The sequence below is a fragment of the Gadus macrocephalus genome, chromosome 19 (assembly GCF_031168955.1).
Source record: "Gadus macrocephalus chromosome 19, ASM3116895v1".
Lineage (NCBI taxonomy): Eukaryota > Metazoa > Chordata > Actinopteri > Gadiformes > Gadidae > Gadus > Gadus macrocephalus.
The window spans coordinates 7,345,871-7,360,595 of NC_082400.1; the positions used below are offsets into that span (position 1 = coordinate 7,345,871).

Genomic DNA, 14,725 nt, shown 5'->3' on the forward strand with positions numbered 1-14,725 from the left:
AGAAGCGGTTTTAAAGTTACTGCGCAATATCCCAAGAAGCTCTGACCCCAATAAATCATGGTTCATGGTTTATATCAGCCTCTCGGTGAAACTCACATTCACCAAAACAGTCAATAGACCCGTTCCAACAAACCCTTCTGATACAAAGAACACATGTGAAATATGTAGCACAGAGCAAGTACGTTTTATGTTTTCAACATTAAATTCACTCAAAAATCTAATCTCGGTTCTGAAATAAGCAGATAAGCCTAACGTACTAGATACATCAATAAGTTATGGCTGGGTTAGCCCTTATGTGCTATTCTGCATTTAAGTCTGGAAGTGATGAACACTGCGTATGTTACAGCAGTGTACAGTTGTGTTTTTGTGTGTGTGTTGTATTTTTGTCTATGCATGTGCATATGCCTTTGAATGCATGTGTGTGGATGTCTGTGTGTGTGTATGTGTGTGTGGCTGTCTTCATGTGGGTGCATGTGTTGGTGTCTGTGTGTACGTTTGTGCGGGTATTGGCGTCTATGCATGTGTGTGTTGTGGTCGATACACCTGTGTGCGTTGGTGGATGTGGCCGCGTGTGTATGTCTGAACTGTTTTATTGTGTGTGTGTGTGTGTGTGTGTGTGTGTGTGTGTGTGTGTGTGTGTGTGTGTGTGTGTGTGTGTGTGTGTGTGTAAAGTAATCTGTGTGTGTATTGGTGTCTATGCGTGTGTTTGTGTGTGTATTGGTTTCTATGCACGTGTGTGTGTTTGTGTTATGGTATCTATGTAAATGTGTGTGTGCGTGTGCAGTGGTGTAGGCACGCGTGCGTGTCGGCGTCTATGTACGTGTGTGATTTTGTGTTGTGTTTATGCGCATCTAGGTGCGTGTGTTCGGTTGTGTTCACGTGTGTGTCGGTGTCTATCCGCATGTGGGTGCGTGTGTGTGCAGTGTTGTATGCTTGTGTGCGTGTTGGTGTCTTTGTGTGTGTGTTGGTGTCTATGTGTGCGTGTTGGTGTCTTTGTGTCTGTGTTGGTGTCTATGTGTGCGTGTTGGTGTCTTTGTGTGCGTGTTGGTGTCTTTGTGTCTGTGTTGGTGTCTATGTGTGCGTGTTGGTGTCTTTGTGTCTGTGTTGGTGTCTATGTGTGCGTGTTGGTGTCTATGTGTGCGTGTTGGTGTCTTTGTGTCTGTGTTGGTGTCTATGTGTGCGTGTTGGTGTCTTTGTGTGCGTGTTGGTGTCTTTGTGTCTGTGTTGGTGTCTATGTGTGCGTGTTGGTGTCTTTGTGTCTGTGTTGGTGTCTATGTGTGCGTGTTGGTGTCTATGTGTGCGTGTTGGTGTCTATGTGTGCGTGTTGGTGTCTTTGTGTCTGTGTTGGTGTCTATGTGTGCGTGTTGGTGTCTTTGTTGGTGTCTATGTGTGCACGTTGGGGCCTTTGTTGTCTGCTGGTATCTTCCTGCAAGTGTTGGGGTCTGTGTGCATGTTGGTGTCTATGTGTGCAAGTTGGTGTCTGTGTGCTTTTTGATATCTGTGTGTGCGTGTGTGTTGGTGTGTGTGTGTTGGTGTGTGTGTGTGCGTGTTGGTGTGTGTGCGTGTGTGTGTGTGTGTGTGTGTGTGTGTGTGTGTGTGTGTGTGTGTGTGTGTGTGTGTGTGTGTGTGTGTGTGTGTGTGTGTGTGTGTGTGTGTGTGTGTGCGCGCGTGTGTGTTACCTGTGCCTGTATGCATTGTGGCTGGCCAGGGACAGAGCGTCGTGGTCGGCGAGGGCCGCCTGGGACCCGTACCGCCTCACACCCTCCTCCGGTTTCTTAACTGAGGGAGGAAATATGGCATGATGTCATCCGTTCACACACACACACACACACACACACACACACACACACACACACACACACACACACACACACACACACACACACACACACACACACACACACACACACACACACGTTTACATAGTATGATCACAGACACACAACAACATAAAGCATTCGGCTAACCAACTTCATGCGTACATATGAGCTAGAACATCACAGTGCAACATGGGATGTTTTGCTGGTGGAACTCGTTTTGGAGGACTTTAAGTAGTACTGTAAAGACTCCTGAATGAACAATGTATCGTTACCTAGGCTAATAAGATAAAACTCCCTGACACTATTGCTCACATTGCAATGCTCCTGTGCTTCAAAAAAGGAGGCGAGATCAGGATGTACAGGCCATATTGATGACAAACACATCACATATCACCGCATACATCTAATGATTCAGACGCACAACACTGTATGCACCCTCTGATAACAAACTTGATTCCCACATAGTGATCGAACACATGTCAATATGTACATCAGTGATGGAGAAGCACTTTGTACACAATGTTTCTGCTGTGTCAATACAATTTATTATTATTATTAACCTAGAGTGATTATTGCAGGGACAAGGTCATATGTTGAGATATCACACTTAATGACTACACAGGGCACTGCAGCAGGTAACATATTGTCAAGCGAGGGAGTCAGAAGATCCCTGGAAACCAAAACACGTCCACCCGCACACGTTTTCAAGACGACCTGCACGAACACGTGTGAGAAGGAAGCACTCAAATGAGTGGGTCTTACAATGGGCCGCTTGATTCAGAAATTAAATAATGCGCCCTTGGCCACTCCCATCAGCCAGACTTATCACCAACACAACAAACAGAAGCTGCTGTATCTAGGGCATGAAGGGGCTTGTGGTCCACAAATGTATTATACATGGAAGAATGTAATGCTACCTTTCTCACGACATTTACGTTTGCTTTAATTGACAGTATTCCAGGGATTTATTAGTCATGTGGTAAACTTAAGCTAAGATAGCGATTATAAGATCAATAAACACCGGCTTTTGAGCAACGTGTTGGACGTGCAAAATCGTTAATCGTTGCAAATACTTTGGACGGTTGCCTTGGGGTGATTTCCAATATTTATGTGGGATCTGGTCCAAGCAGTATTGTGCAATAGCAGAGCAGTAACATAACATAAACAAATTAAAAACTCAAGCATAGAAAATCTTCTCTTACACATATTGTTTTCAAAACTGCCCACCATCCGTCAAGACAAAACATGCTTTTAGTGATATGATATGTCTGGATTTTTTAATCGTTTTTTTTTTTTAAGCAAACTATTAGCACTTGCAGTCTGAGGAGCTTTGCTCTTCAAGTTTACTTTTTCATAGTGCAATAAATCCATTTTATAGTCACTGGTGTAGAATGCAGAAAAAAAAAACCTGTTCCTTCAAAGAAAACTTTTTTTTGTAGCGTTTGTTCTTGGTAACAGTTCTTGGCAAAAACAAAAGTGACACATGGTTATCCAAGCGATGACCCTGCTGCTCCTCTCACACAGCTAGCAAGGGTGTGAAGTCAGCCACGCCAAACTCATATCGTTCCTCATGAACCTGTTACCGCAGTACAAACAATACAGCCCCAGAAGACTGTCTTCCAAGTTCTGTAGCCGAGTGTTGGTTTGACCTTCGGTTATGACAATATCAAAATGGCAGGGATGGTGCCATTTCCTGGAAAGAATCTTTCGATCGACATAATTCATTTTATTCTTCAGCGCAATACTGGGAAACGGATTGAGGCGGGTGATATGAAACAACTCAAAGTAAAGTGACTTGAAAAACACGCAACTGGGATTCACCCAACTTAAACAACGCAATGCTCTCGGTCAAAAATTCCGCGGAAATGGTGGCGTGTACATTTCTTCAGACAGACGTACATGTTTAAATCTATCGCAACAACGTCAGCCATTATAGTAATAATGCATAATTCATAAAAAACAATAAAAAACTAACTCAAGCTCAGCTCCAGAGGATAGTTATCTAAAGACGGTTAGCCGATACGGACCGACCTTATCCTCCATCGTGCTGGGCGTGATGCATATCCTCCTACTGTACCCATCACAACAATCGACAAAACGTCCACCTTGCATCCTCTTCAATCAGAGACCCACGAGGGCAGACAGAACCACAGGGGGTGGCGTGCTCTCAAGCACCAACGGGGGGGCCATGCACTGGTGCTTCATGAAGCCCCAATCAGGTGGGAGTCCCAACAATGGAGGCGCTGATTATCATCATCATCATCATCATCATCATCACCACCACCACCACCACCACCACCATCATCATCATCAGTACCTTGTCTGTACTCGGGGTCGGAGGAGGTGACGGAGGGGCTCTCGCTGGACGAGCTGTAGTCGCTGTGGTAACGCTGGTGGGTGTGGAGCGGGTCTGGGGAGGGGGAGGGAAGGAGGGGGAGGGGGAGGGGGAGGGGGAGGGGGAGGGGAGAATGGAATGCAGTGTTAGTTTTAACAGTCGTAACTGTTGTTCATGGGTGAGTAGTGGGGGGGGTCCTCCACAAATGTACAGTGGTAGAGGGGGGAGGAGGGAAACTCATTCAGCATTCAGGTTTAATCGTGCACGGTTTGATTTCCGATATTGAAATGGAAGTAGTACCACACTATTTTTGGTGCGGACATTTTCCTTAATCGTCCCTGACCAATTCTCTTTCCCCAAAAGAAAGCATCGCAGAGAGAAAGAAGGAGTGACCGGAAAGACATTCACTGCAGACGTCTATTTTTACAACTTCAGTTCGCACAGAGTTCAGATTTTTAAGTGTGGGCATTAGGACTGAAAAGCCATCTAGCGAAAGCGGTCTTTAAAAACACCTGTGCAATAAATTAACCAGGAGGTGGCCAAGTCTGAAACTTTCCTTTAACCAGCTGTAACCCACGAGCATGTCAGATAAGCCATGGAAAGATCCATGAAATCATTTGAATAGATTGATTTGACCTTACTCCAATCTCTTACCTGGGCACACTATCTCTTCGAGCAGATCAGGTCGGGCATGATGTTGTAAAAATAGTCATGCGTTTAAAATGCTTCCAGTTTCCTCGTTTGCTCTCTTCCAGAACTTGAAAGTCCGGCTCCTGAGTATCTGGTACCACAACATAGTTTAGATAAATGGCATTCCTCAGTGGTTTATACACTCGCACTCTATTGGCAAACTAGTTCAAACCCTAGATGCGTCTCTCTTCATGTAAACAGCTGAAGTGATTGAGCAGCTATTTCAGGAAAAGCGATGGAACTGGTCTGTCGTCATCCAATTGGTATTAGTTTCAGTTGTTAAAATGAATCATATGTTAAAGGGATGTTTCAAAACACATTCAACAACACACATACATGCACAACAAATGGGTTCACACGACACATTCAAGGACTAAAACATCCTCAACCATTTAAAAGGGGTTTAGTGGTTGAGGTTGGGGGGACTGTTAGTGAAGCTTTATAGCCTGCAGTTTAAGTCACCCGTCCTAGCCATTGTTGGCTTCAACAGTTTAATAATACCACCACAAGAAATGATTCTTGCCTCTGACCACCCTTTAAGTATATACATAAATAAAAGCTCTAATAATGATGGAGCTTTTTATATATTTTTTAAAGGTGTATTATGTCATCTCTGCCACTAGGGGTCTGTCAATCAAAACAATAACAAAATAAGTAGTTGGATAACATTGGGAATATGGCAGTGGTGGTCTTCACCACCATTGCCAGTCAAAGACTTTCTGATGCGAGTCAGATAGGGTCTTGTTCGGGGACGAGTATGGGTATCTAGGTTATATTCACTTTACATCTAGTCACATTTATTCACGTAATGTAATCTCAATCTAAGGAATTTACCGCAAGTGACATAATGTTAACTCTACTCGGCTGTAGATAACCTTATTTGAGTAATTCAATCGTGGGGTAGCCCAGCGTTATCCCTGGTCAAAACAATCATACAAAAGAACGTTATGAGCCTGTTGAAAGTGTCTCTAGTTTTATTTATTTTTTACAGATATTCATGCTATAAATACCACAAAGTGGCGCGGGGATTGAGCACTGGAGCTAGGAGTCCCGTGTGTCTACGTATACCTGCCCAGAAGACGGTCGGACAGTAGAACTAGAGAAATAGTTGGGTCAAATTCTTCCAAAATGACAGTACCCAACCAAAAGCCTAACTACAATGCAATTTAACTGGAGGCGTCCGACATTTCAAAATGTTGTTTCTGTTAAGAAGTGTATCCTGCTAGCTTTACACCAGTATAAGCAGGTTAAGAAGTGTATTGACATTTAAACTCTGGGGTTTCTGTCAGGAACATGTATGTGCAGTGTTTCCCACAGACCAAGGACCAATGTGTGGTGCGGGGGGCAGCGGCGCGGCGGTGGGGCAGCGGCGCACTCACTGACGTCTGCGACACGGCGACGCGGCCGTCAGTGAGTGTGCATGTAACTCTGCTTTTACATGCGGACACATCTGATTTGCATAGATGTGGAAGAACAGCTCAATCGGAATAGAAAAGTATCATATATATATACGCCTCAATCGGTTCGGAATAGAATTCTATGCGGAATAGAATAGGTGGTGTAGTCCGCTATAAATACTTATTCCGATTAGTTTGGGGTTTAACTTGGAGCAGCTGCAGTAGTTCGCAATTGGTCCACTCCGTCTGTACTTTAATGCACACCGAACCTTACCACTGTCAAGGAAATTGAATTTATTGCCTGATACACGTCTTTGTTATTATCACTCCGTAGTAGTTTCAGTAGTCCGGTAACTTAACAACCCCAGCGTGTCCGGTTGCTAAGCGACGGGTAACATCGGTGGGTTCATGTGTTAGCATCGTCGTTCTCGCTCCGTGTGTGTGTGTGTGTGTGTGTGTGTGTGTGTGTGTGTGTGTGTGTGTGTGTGTGTGTGTGTGTGTGTGTGTGTGTGTGTGTGTGTGTGTGTGTGTGTGTGTGTGTGTGTGTGTGTGTGTGTGTGTGTGTGTGTGTGAATGACAGGGGGAACGAGTGCTATGCAGAGATTAATGGACGGAACGATTTTTAGATTTCCAAATCGCGTTATAAAAAAAAGAAAAAAAAAGACAGAAACAATTCGTGGCGCTCGATGTTGATTCTGTGGCGCCGCACCACACAATGGTCTATGTATGGGAAACACTGATGTGTATGTAATACAGATTAAACACTCTTCATATGTGTACATTTCCTGAGTTGATCAAACTATCAATGAGTACAAGAGTCTCGTTGAGATTTAGGCTGTGTATTCGATTAGAGGTTTTTGGTATTTCTGGCCTCCCTCAAACTGATCCTCGAACTCTGGATTGATTCTATTAATTAACTCAGCCAGCCATTTTCTCTGCTGGGAAAAGCCAAACAGCATCACGTCTTGATTCAGAGGGTGCTCGGAGAGGAGAGTTTATTCCCAGACGGACCGTTATCAGTGTGTTGGTGTGAGAAGAGAGATTTGGAGCGAATCAATATGTGACACGCAGTTCTACAATGAAATAAGCTTTTCCACATCACAAAGAATTGGTAAATGTATGGGAGACACTATCGACCGCGGATGGCATCGTTCTCTCGGATGGATGATAAAATGAAAAATAACCCGCCCAAGCGCATTATGTTTGGGAAACACTACATTAGCTTGGTGGTTTTCATGCGCCACTTGTTAAAATAGTACATCATTGTAAGCTACATCGCTATTAGAATATCATCTCTCTACTGGACTAAGTCTACTGTACTTCACCGAAAGTTAGGGGGTAAAGGGCACAGCACGTTATTGACATGCGACCAAATGTAACAGACTGTTACCGTGAATAAAACAACAGACTACTCTGTGGTTGAACATTATTGGAAACAATGTGGATAATGTAGGTACAAAGTAAAACTAAACTCAACAAAGCCAGTCCTTTGTAGATATTTTGATGATAAAATGTTACATATTAGGCGGTTCCTTTAACCGCAGAGTAGACCCAATGGCCTCTGTGTGCAGCTAGAATTGCTGTAAAGCTACAAAGTCCCTGAATGACATATTCCCAGAGAGGCTACAAGGTAGTCAAACTGCTGGCCTCTGAAGTTCTCTTCAACCCCTCTGACGTGTTCAGCATTAAGTTATTCTAGGTAATGGATGAACCGCTGTCTTAATGGATAACTTTGGGGCCAGTTAACCTGACTAAAGCTTATAGGTTGTAATGAGGACACATTCAGCTGAATATACTGGGGAGGGACAGAGAGTCTGAGGTCTAAAGTGTTTTTTGCATTTGGTTGGCCAGTAAGACAAGAGGCTATGCCAGACAACTAGATTGCTGATGGAAGATCCCACATTCAATACAAAAAAAACTTTAAAAAGTTGCATTCAATCTAGAATTCATAATTCAACATACTCATACTCCAAAGTTTAATGTGTTAAAATGGGAAATGCATGAACAATACTTGTTCATGATAGGCCAGGACCCTATTTCTGATGCAAGATCCCAAAAGTGTGAAGGGAAAGCTAATTTTCTCGTAATCAGTTAAATTATTGTCCATGGACGGGACAAGGCCAGAGAGGGCCGCAACTAGGGGGGCAAAATCAGCGGACAGTCTCTCCTCTTACACATTTTCTACTAGCCTCAAGTGATATTCCCATGTAATCTATAAAGACAAAGTAAGGTTAACATAAAACATCTATAAATATTAAACAAGACAAAGACAAAAAAAAAAAGAAGTTATTTCATCGTTTAGTTTTTTTTCTCTCAGTCCATTTCCCTTTCCTGCTTATTATTTTCTCAGAGTGCCTCTGCTTTGTTTTTCTCTTTTTTCCTCCTCCGCAGCCTTCATGGTCTTTAATTGCTCCCACTCAAAGCAACGCAAACTCAGACACTGAGGTTATTTACAGTCTGGTGGTCTCGAGGAGAAGAGGGAAAAAAAGAGAAAGAGCTGAAATGGATAATGATAGCCTACTGCAAACTCTGCGTTTCCTTGATTCAGCAGAAAACCCAGCAGTATAGAGAGAGAGTCTCCGGCTCTTCTACAGCCTCCCGCCCTGTGTGTAGACCGTGTGGTTTAGAACCTAGTAATGCTGCAGCTGAAATCGCTAAAGTTCACGTCGACCAACTCACGTGCTGCGAGATAATTCATGCATTTATGTAACGAACAACAGCTTAGCAGGAAGGGAGTTTAGGTTTCGAGGTTGACATTGTTTTTTCCACGCTAGAGAGAACGAACAACTTAGTCATTATGAAACCGTTGGTTCGCTGTATGAAGCCCACTTCCCCCATCGGACCCCCACCCCCATGCAGCACCCAGCTCAATGCTATCCCCAACACCGTGATGCACCCAGTCCAATGCTATCCCCACACCACCCAAAAGCCAATGCGTCGCAAACCCTCATGCCACAACCAGTAACCCAGTCACCCTTTACCCAGTTTCATGCTAACCCCAAAAACATGACACGTCCGGTCCAATGCTATCCCCGTACTGCACCCATCCCAATGCTACAACAACACCCTACCCACAATTCCATGCTGTACCTAAATCAATGCATTACCTAGTCCAATCATGCTACCTCCACCCATCCCATGCTACACCCAGCAAAACTCTACCCCCATGCTACTGCCACCCTTATGCTACACCCAGCACAAAGCTTCCCCAAGGTAAGCTACTCCCATCCTTATGCTACACCCAGCACACTGCTTCCCCAAGGTAAGCTACACCCATCCTTATGCTACACCCAGCACAAAGCTTCCCCAAGGTAAGCTGCACCCATCCCTGTGCTGCACCCAGCACAGCCCTACCCCCCATGCTACTCACAGCCTTATGCTACTCAGCACAATGCTACTCCCAGGCTACTCCCACTCCCAGCCCCGGTAGGCCCGCTTGCTGCCGCCACACGCAGGCAGAGTTTCCCCAGCCTGCCCCAGTTAGGGCCTGGGGGCCACGAGACCCGTCCGCCAAGCCCCCGGAAAGCGCAATAACGTTTGGAATTCCCTCATCCGCTACACATGACTCTAATTACAGCCTGCGTCGGGAAACCTTCCACGCCGGCTGACTAGCAGCAGCACCTTGGCACAGTCTGGTGGGGGGGGGGGGGGAGGTGTAGGCGGTATGGGGGGGTGGGTGTGGTGGTAATAGGTGGGGTGGGTTAATTTTTAAACATGCATGTGCACACACATACACACACACACAGCAGCGAGAGGGGAAAGAAACCGGGGGCAGACTGTAACCGGGTGAAACCTGAGCGCATTGACCACTGCTGTGCCATCGTTTTCCTGCTCACACACACACACACACACACACACACACACACACACACACACACACACACACACACACACACACACACACACACACACACACACACACACACACACACACACACACACACACACACACACACACACACACGAGAAATAGAAGAACAGGAAAGGGTAAGAAGGAGAAGAGAAGGAAGAGAGGGGTAAAAAAGGAAAAGGGAGGAAGCACCGAGCCAAGCAAAACACAGAGGAGGCCTGGTAAGTCCTGTGCGCTCCATTAGGCCTCATTCATACTGCAAGGAATTCTGGGAGACGGGAGGGAGAACAATATTTGGGTTTCGGGGGGGGATCATACTCAGCCCACTGTTATAATAGAAGGCCGACCTTCCAGTCCTTCGTTATTTTTTTAATCATTCATAATACCGACCGAATCACCCATGCCCTCAAGAATGTAATCAAGTCAACTATCATTAGGGCAGACAAGCCCTGACACACACACAAACTCAACTGAAAAGTGAACATTCCCGCATAAAATAGCTTTACAGTTCAGTGCAGGGAGGGAGCTCTCACTTAGAGGGGCTCTTTAAGATCCCTAATTTACATCAAAGGAATGAAGCAAGCAGCATAATTGCTATAGGGTAAAAGGCTGTGCTCGCGTGCGTGTGTGCATGTGTGTGCGTGCATTAAATAATGCCTGCGATTGAGACTCAATTAAAACTTAAAAATAGACCCCCAGACGGCACGAGGAGGGCCGCCGTAGAACAGGGAGCGAAGACAAGGTGGAAAAGGCTAAGCAAGGTTGGAGGAGCTGTCCACAGCTTGAGCTCGGCTTCATATGCCCCGTCACCCAGGGAGAAGGTGGACATGCGCGCCTTCGCGTAAACAGAAATGTAAAAAGATGTAAACACTGTCTGGCGGTTGACTAAGAGCCGTCTGGCGGCTGTGGAGACTGTTGTGTTGCAGCGCGTCAGCGCCCTAACTAGGCCCACTGCTAACCTGTTTTATTGAACGAATGGTTAAGTACAGGGTGCGCTATAAAATGTGGGTCACTGACTTATACATTTGTCTGCACGTGAGAGTGAAAGAGAGGAACACACACACACACAGAGAGAACGAGAGAGAGAGAGAGAGAGAGAGAGAGAGAGAGAGAGAGAACGAGACGGAGAGAGCGAGTGAGCGAACGTGAGACACAGCGAGAGAGGGACAGAGCGAGAGCAACGCAGAGAGACAGAGCAAGAGAGACAGCAGGAGCAACACACACACACACACACACACACACACACACACACACACACACACACACACACACCGAGAGAGAGAGAGACTGAGATTCCAGGCAATACAGTACGTGTGACAGTTAGCAGCAAGCTAGAATTAAGATGGCCTGTAATTAGAATCAGACCATTTAGAGAGGGAGCTCTGTGCCTGTGACTCATTGGTTCTGTCTAAACACCAGCAGCCCAGTGGTACTTCACTCAGGCCAGAGCCCAGCTTCCATCCCACATGGTAGTTAAACGGTGGACACGCGGGCTATAAGCGGCCCCGGTGTCTGTCTGCCTACGTCACCCTCCCCCAACGCCATCTCCCTGAATAGGAGAGCAGAACAATAACCTGGGTTCCGGCTGGGGTTGGATTCCCCCCTCCTGTGCAGTAACAGTGCAGGGTCGATCCGTGCACGATGTATTTGTTGATGGTGAATTTAGTCACAGTTCGTTTAGGGAGCAGGGAGTGGCCAGACGTCTTGCTGAAGGAGCTTGGGGATCGAACACGGTACCTTTTGGCTTGGAGTCCCACGCCGTAGCCACTATACTAGCCTGCCCCTTTAATTAACAAACAAACATCGAAAAGAAGACTGTGTAGTCATCATGATCCCAAAGGCAAATATTAAAACATTTGTATAGTTACTTAGAGGGAGTGAGAACTTGTTTTGCATGATCAGAGTCGTCTTTGAGTTGGCGTCCATGGGAGAGATGCACCAAGAGGAATTCTGTCTCGCCTTAAGGCTCCCGAAGACTTGATTAGTCAGGGGCAGCCAAGTCCCCAATTCCACATTTAATCCGTAGGCATAACTTTCAGCAACACTTTCATCCAAGTCAACTTGCAAGTAAATTATTTGGGCAGAGAGAGTGAGAGAGAGAGCGAGCGAGGCTGAGAGAGAGACAGAGAGCGAGAGCGAGAGCAAGACGCAGAGAGCGCGCACGCGCGAGAGAGAGAGAGAGAGAGAGAGAGAGAGAATGTGCCATTTAGAGAGAGAGAGCGAGCGAGAGAATGCACCCGCCAGAACTCACCATCTATGGCCTGCCTCAGCACCTGCAGCTTCCTCTGCTTCTCCTTGATCCGGTCGTAGGCCCCCGTCAGAGCCACCGACTGGGCCGAGCGGTGGTGCTGGGGCTTCCTGCCCTTCAGCCCTCCGCCGCCGCCGCCACCGCCGCCCAGGCCGAGGCCGCCGCCAAACTCCGAGTAGCGGGCCTCTGCGTCGGCGGGCGCCGGCCGGGCCGCGGACGCCCGCCGCCGGCCCACCGACTGGGTGCTGAGGGCGCTGCTGCCGCGGCGCGCGTCCTCCAGCGCCCCGAAGCGCAGGGCGTCGGGGTCGATGCACGCCAGATCCACGGACGACGCCCACGTCTTGCGGGGCAGCCCGGAGTACTGCAGCGAGCGCTGGTCCAGCTCCACGGGCCGCGGGCGCAGCTGGGGCTGGAAGGCGTGCAGGTGGGGCTGGGAGCGCTGGCCCCGGAGCGGCTGGCCCGTGGAGTAGAGGTCCGAGGTGGACTCGGAGCCCTGGTGGTGGTGCTGGTGGTGGTGGGGGTGGTGGAGGAGGTGCAGGGGGTCCTGGGGGTGGGGGGGGTAGTCCGACGGGGAGTACTGCAGGGGGTAGGTCTCGTCCTGGCTCTGCGGGTCCAGGAGGGGGAGGGAGCTCATGGAGCGGCTCATGCCCCGGTTCAGAGAGGCCTGCTCCTGGGTGCGCACGCGGTAGCGCTCCAGGACCCTGGAGGCGGCACCCCGCCCTGAAGAGAACCAGGAGGGAAAACCGTCTCAAACATCAGCCTTTTAACTGTCCGTCAACTTTTGGTTTGTTTGTGCGTCTGTGTTTGTGTATTTCTGTTGGTGCAATTGTCTGTGTTTTAAACGCCACTAGAAAGAAAACACAATAGAACCTGCAGAAATGGCAATTGAATCTTAAAACAAAAATCAGTTTTTCCAGCAAAATATCTGTATATCTACAAACACAGATAATTGGGTCCCAATTAGGGCACCGTTGGTATTAGGCTTCTCGTCAAGCCGCCTTTAGATTCTGTGTTCATATGCAGATATCCAATTAGAGATTAAGAATTCATCTCCATAAGGTCAAAGAGTTTAACCCTGTATTTCTCCTTTAATAGATGGGAAAGGATGAAATATGGCCCTAATTTCACGCAACAGACCATGGGGAACAACCTTAAACCGCTTCCGTTGACTCGGTTTGGCTCAAAGGCTGGGGATCAAACGGTAATCAGGCGTTGCAATTGGTACACGGTTGCCTAATAACTCAAAAGTTCCGGCCAGCGGCTTTATCCTAGTAAAAGTTTCAAGGCTTGAATGTCTTGATCCATAAAAGCTGAATTATGATCTTTTTGTCTGTCAATTCTGCGAGGTTACGACCAATCGGGACCCCTGGTTCTCTGGGGGGGGGGCACTCCCAATCTGGTCTCCAATCCAGAGCTGCTGATCCAGATATTTTTCACATCATGCTTAAAACTACATCTACAGGGAGTCCGTGAAATTGATTTAGCACGCAAGCAAGCGCACAAAACGTGTCCAGCGGAGAGAGGCCTGGGGGGTGGGGGCCGGATAATCTGACCGCAAACCAGGGATGAAGGCCTACACGCAACAATCTGCCACATTAGCGTCAGGTTAGCCCAGGACGTGTTTAGGATAAACGCTGTGGTAAAAAGTGCTTAACGGGTTCACAAGCAAGATATATATATTGTATATTATATATATAGATTACTATTTTGGTCAGCTGCTTTTAAAATCCACTTGAGTTTTTCCAATAAAACACTAACCCAAACAAAGTTATAAATAGAGATTTATGGATACATAGAAGGCAGACAAAAGAATCACAGCAAAGCAGAGAGAGAGAGAGAGAGAGAGAGAGAGAGAGAGAGAGAGAGAGAGAGAGAGAGAGAGAGAGAGAGAGAGAGAGAGAGAGAGAGAGAGAGAGAGAGAGAGAGAGAGAGAGAGAGAGAGAGAGAGAGAGAGAGAGAGAGAGAGAGAGAACAAGGCAGAGAGCGAGAGAGAGAGAACAAGGCAGAGAGCGAGAGAGAGGAAAGATTACCAGAGAAGGGGAAAGAGAGGGACACAGAGAGAGAAATAGGAAGCAGCGTTTCAGCCCTGTAGCAACAGCCTGCATGTGGCTGCTTAATCTAAAGAAGCACACGCTTCATCCCAGAGGAAGGTGCTATCAAACACAGACGGGCTTCGAGGAACTCAAGAGCACACACACACACGACACGAATAGGACAGCCAATAAAAACGATCAAGTATAACAGTTTTCTTTTCTCCGATACAGCATGTACACCCAATGTGGGAAGCGCCACTGGGTGTGCGATTTGGTGTTTTGTGTTGAGCTACCAGGGACAAAAATACACTAAACTGTTGCACTTCACACCTGACTTAACAAAAGACACAAT

At 47.0% G+C, this 14,725-nt stretch overlaps 1 protein-coding gene across 4 annotated transcripts in view; it reads right to left on the reverse strand.

The window, feature by feature from the left end:
• The window catches only part of ptpn13 (protein tyrosine phosphatase non-receptor type 13), a 64,682-nt gene that overhangs the window by 31,742 nt on the left and 18,215 nt on the right, over positions 1-14,725 (reverse strand). For all 4 annotated transcript variants that reach the window (XM_060038108.1, XM_060038107.1, XM_060038105.1 and 1 more), the window contains exons 7-9: positions 12,344-13,060; positions 4,138-4,230; positions 1,680-1,779 (exon numbers count right to left, since the gene is read on the reverse strand). In XM_060038108.1, coding sequence (XP_059894091.1) covers positions 1,680-1,779; positions 4,138-4,230; positions 12,344-13,060 — 910 coding nt within the window. The remainder of the gene's footprint in view (positions 1-1,679; positions 1,780-4,137; positions 4,231-12,343; positions 13,061-14,725) is intronic.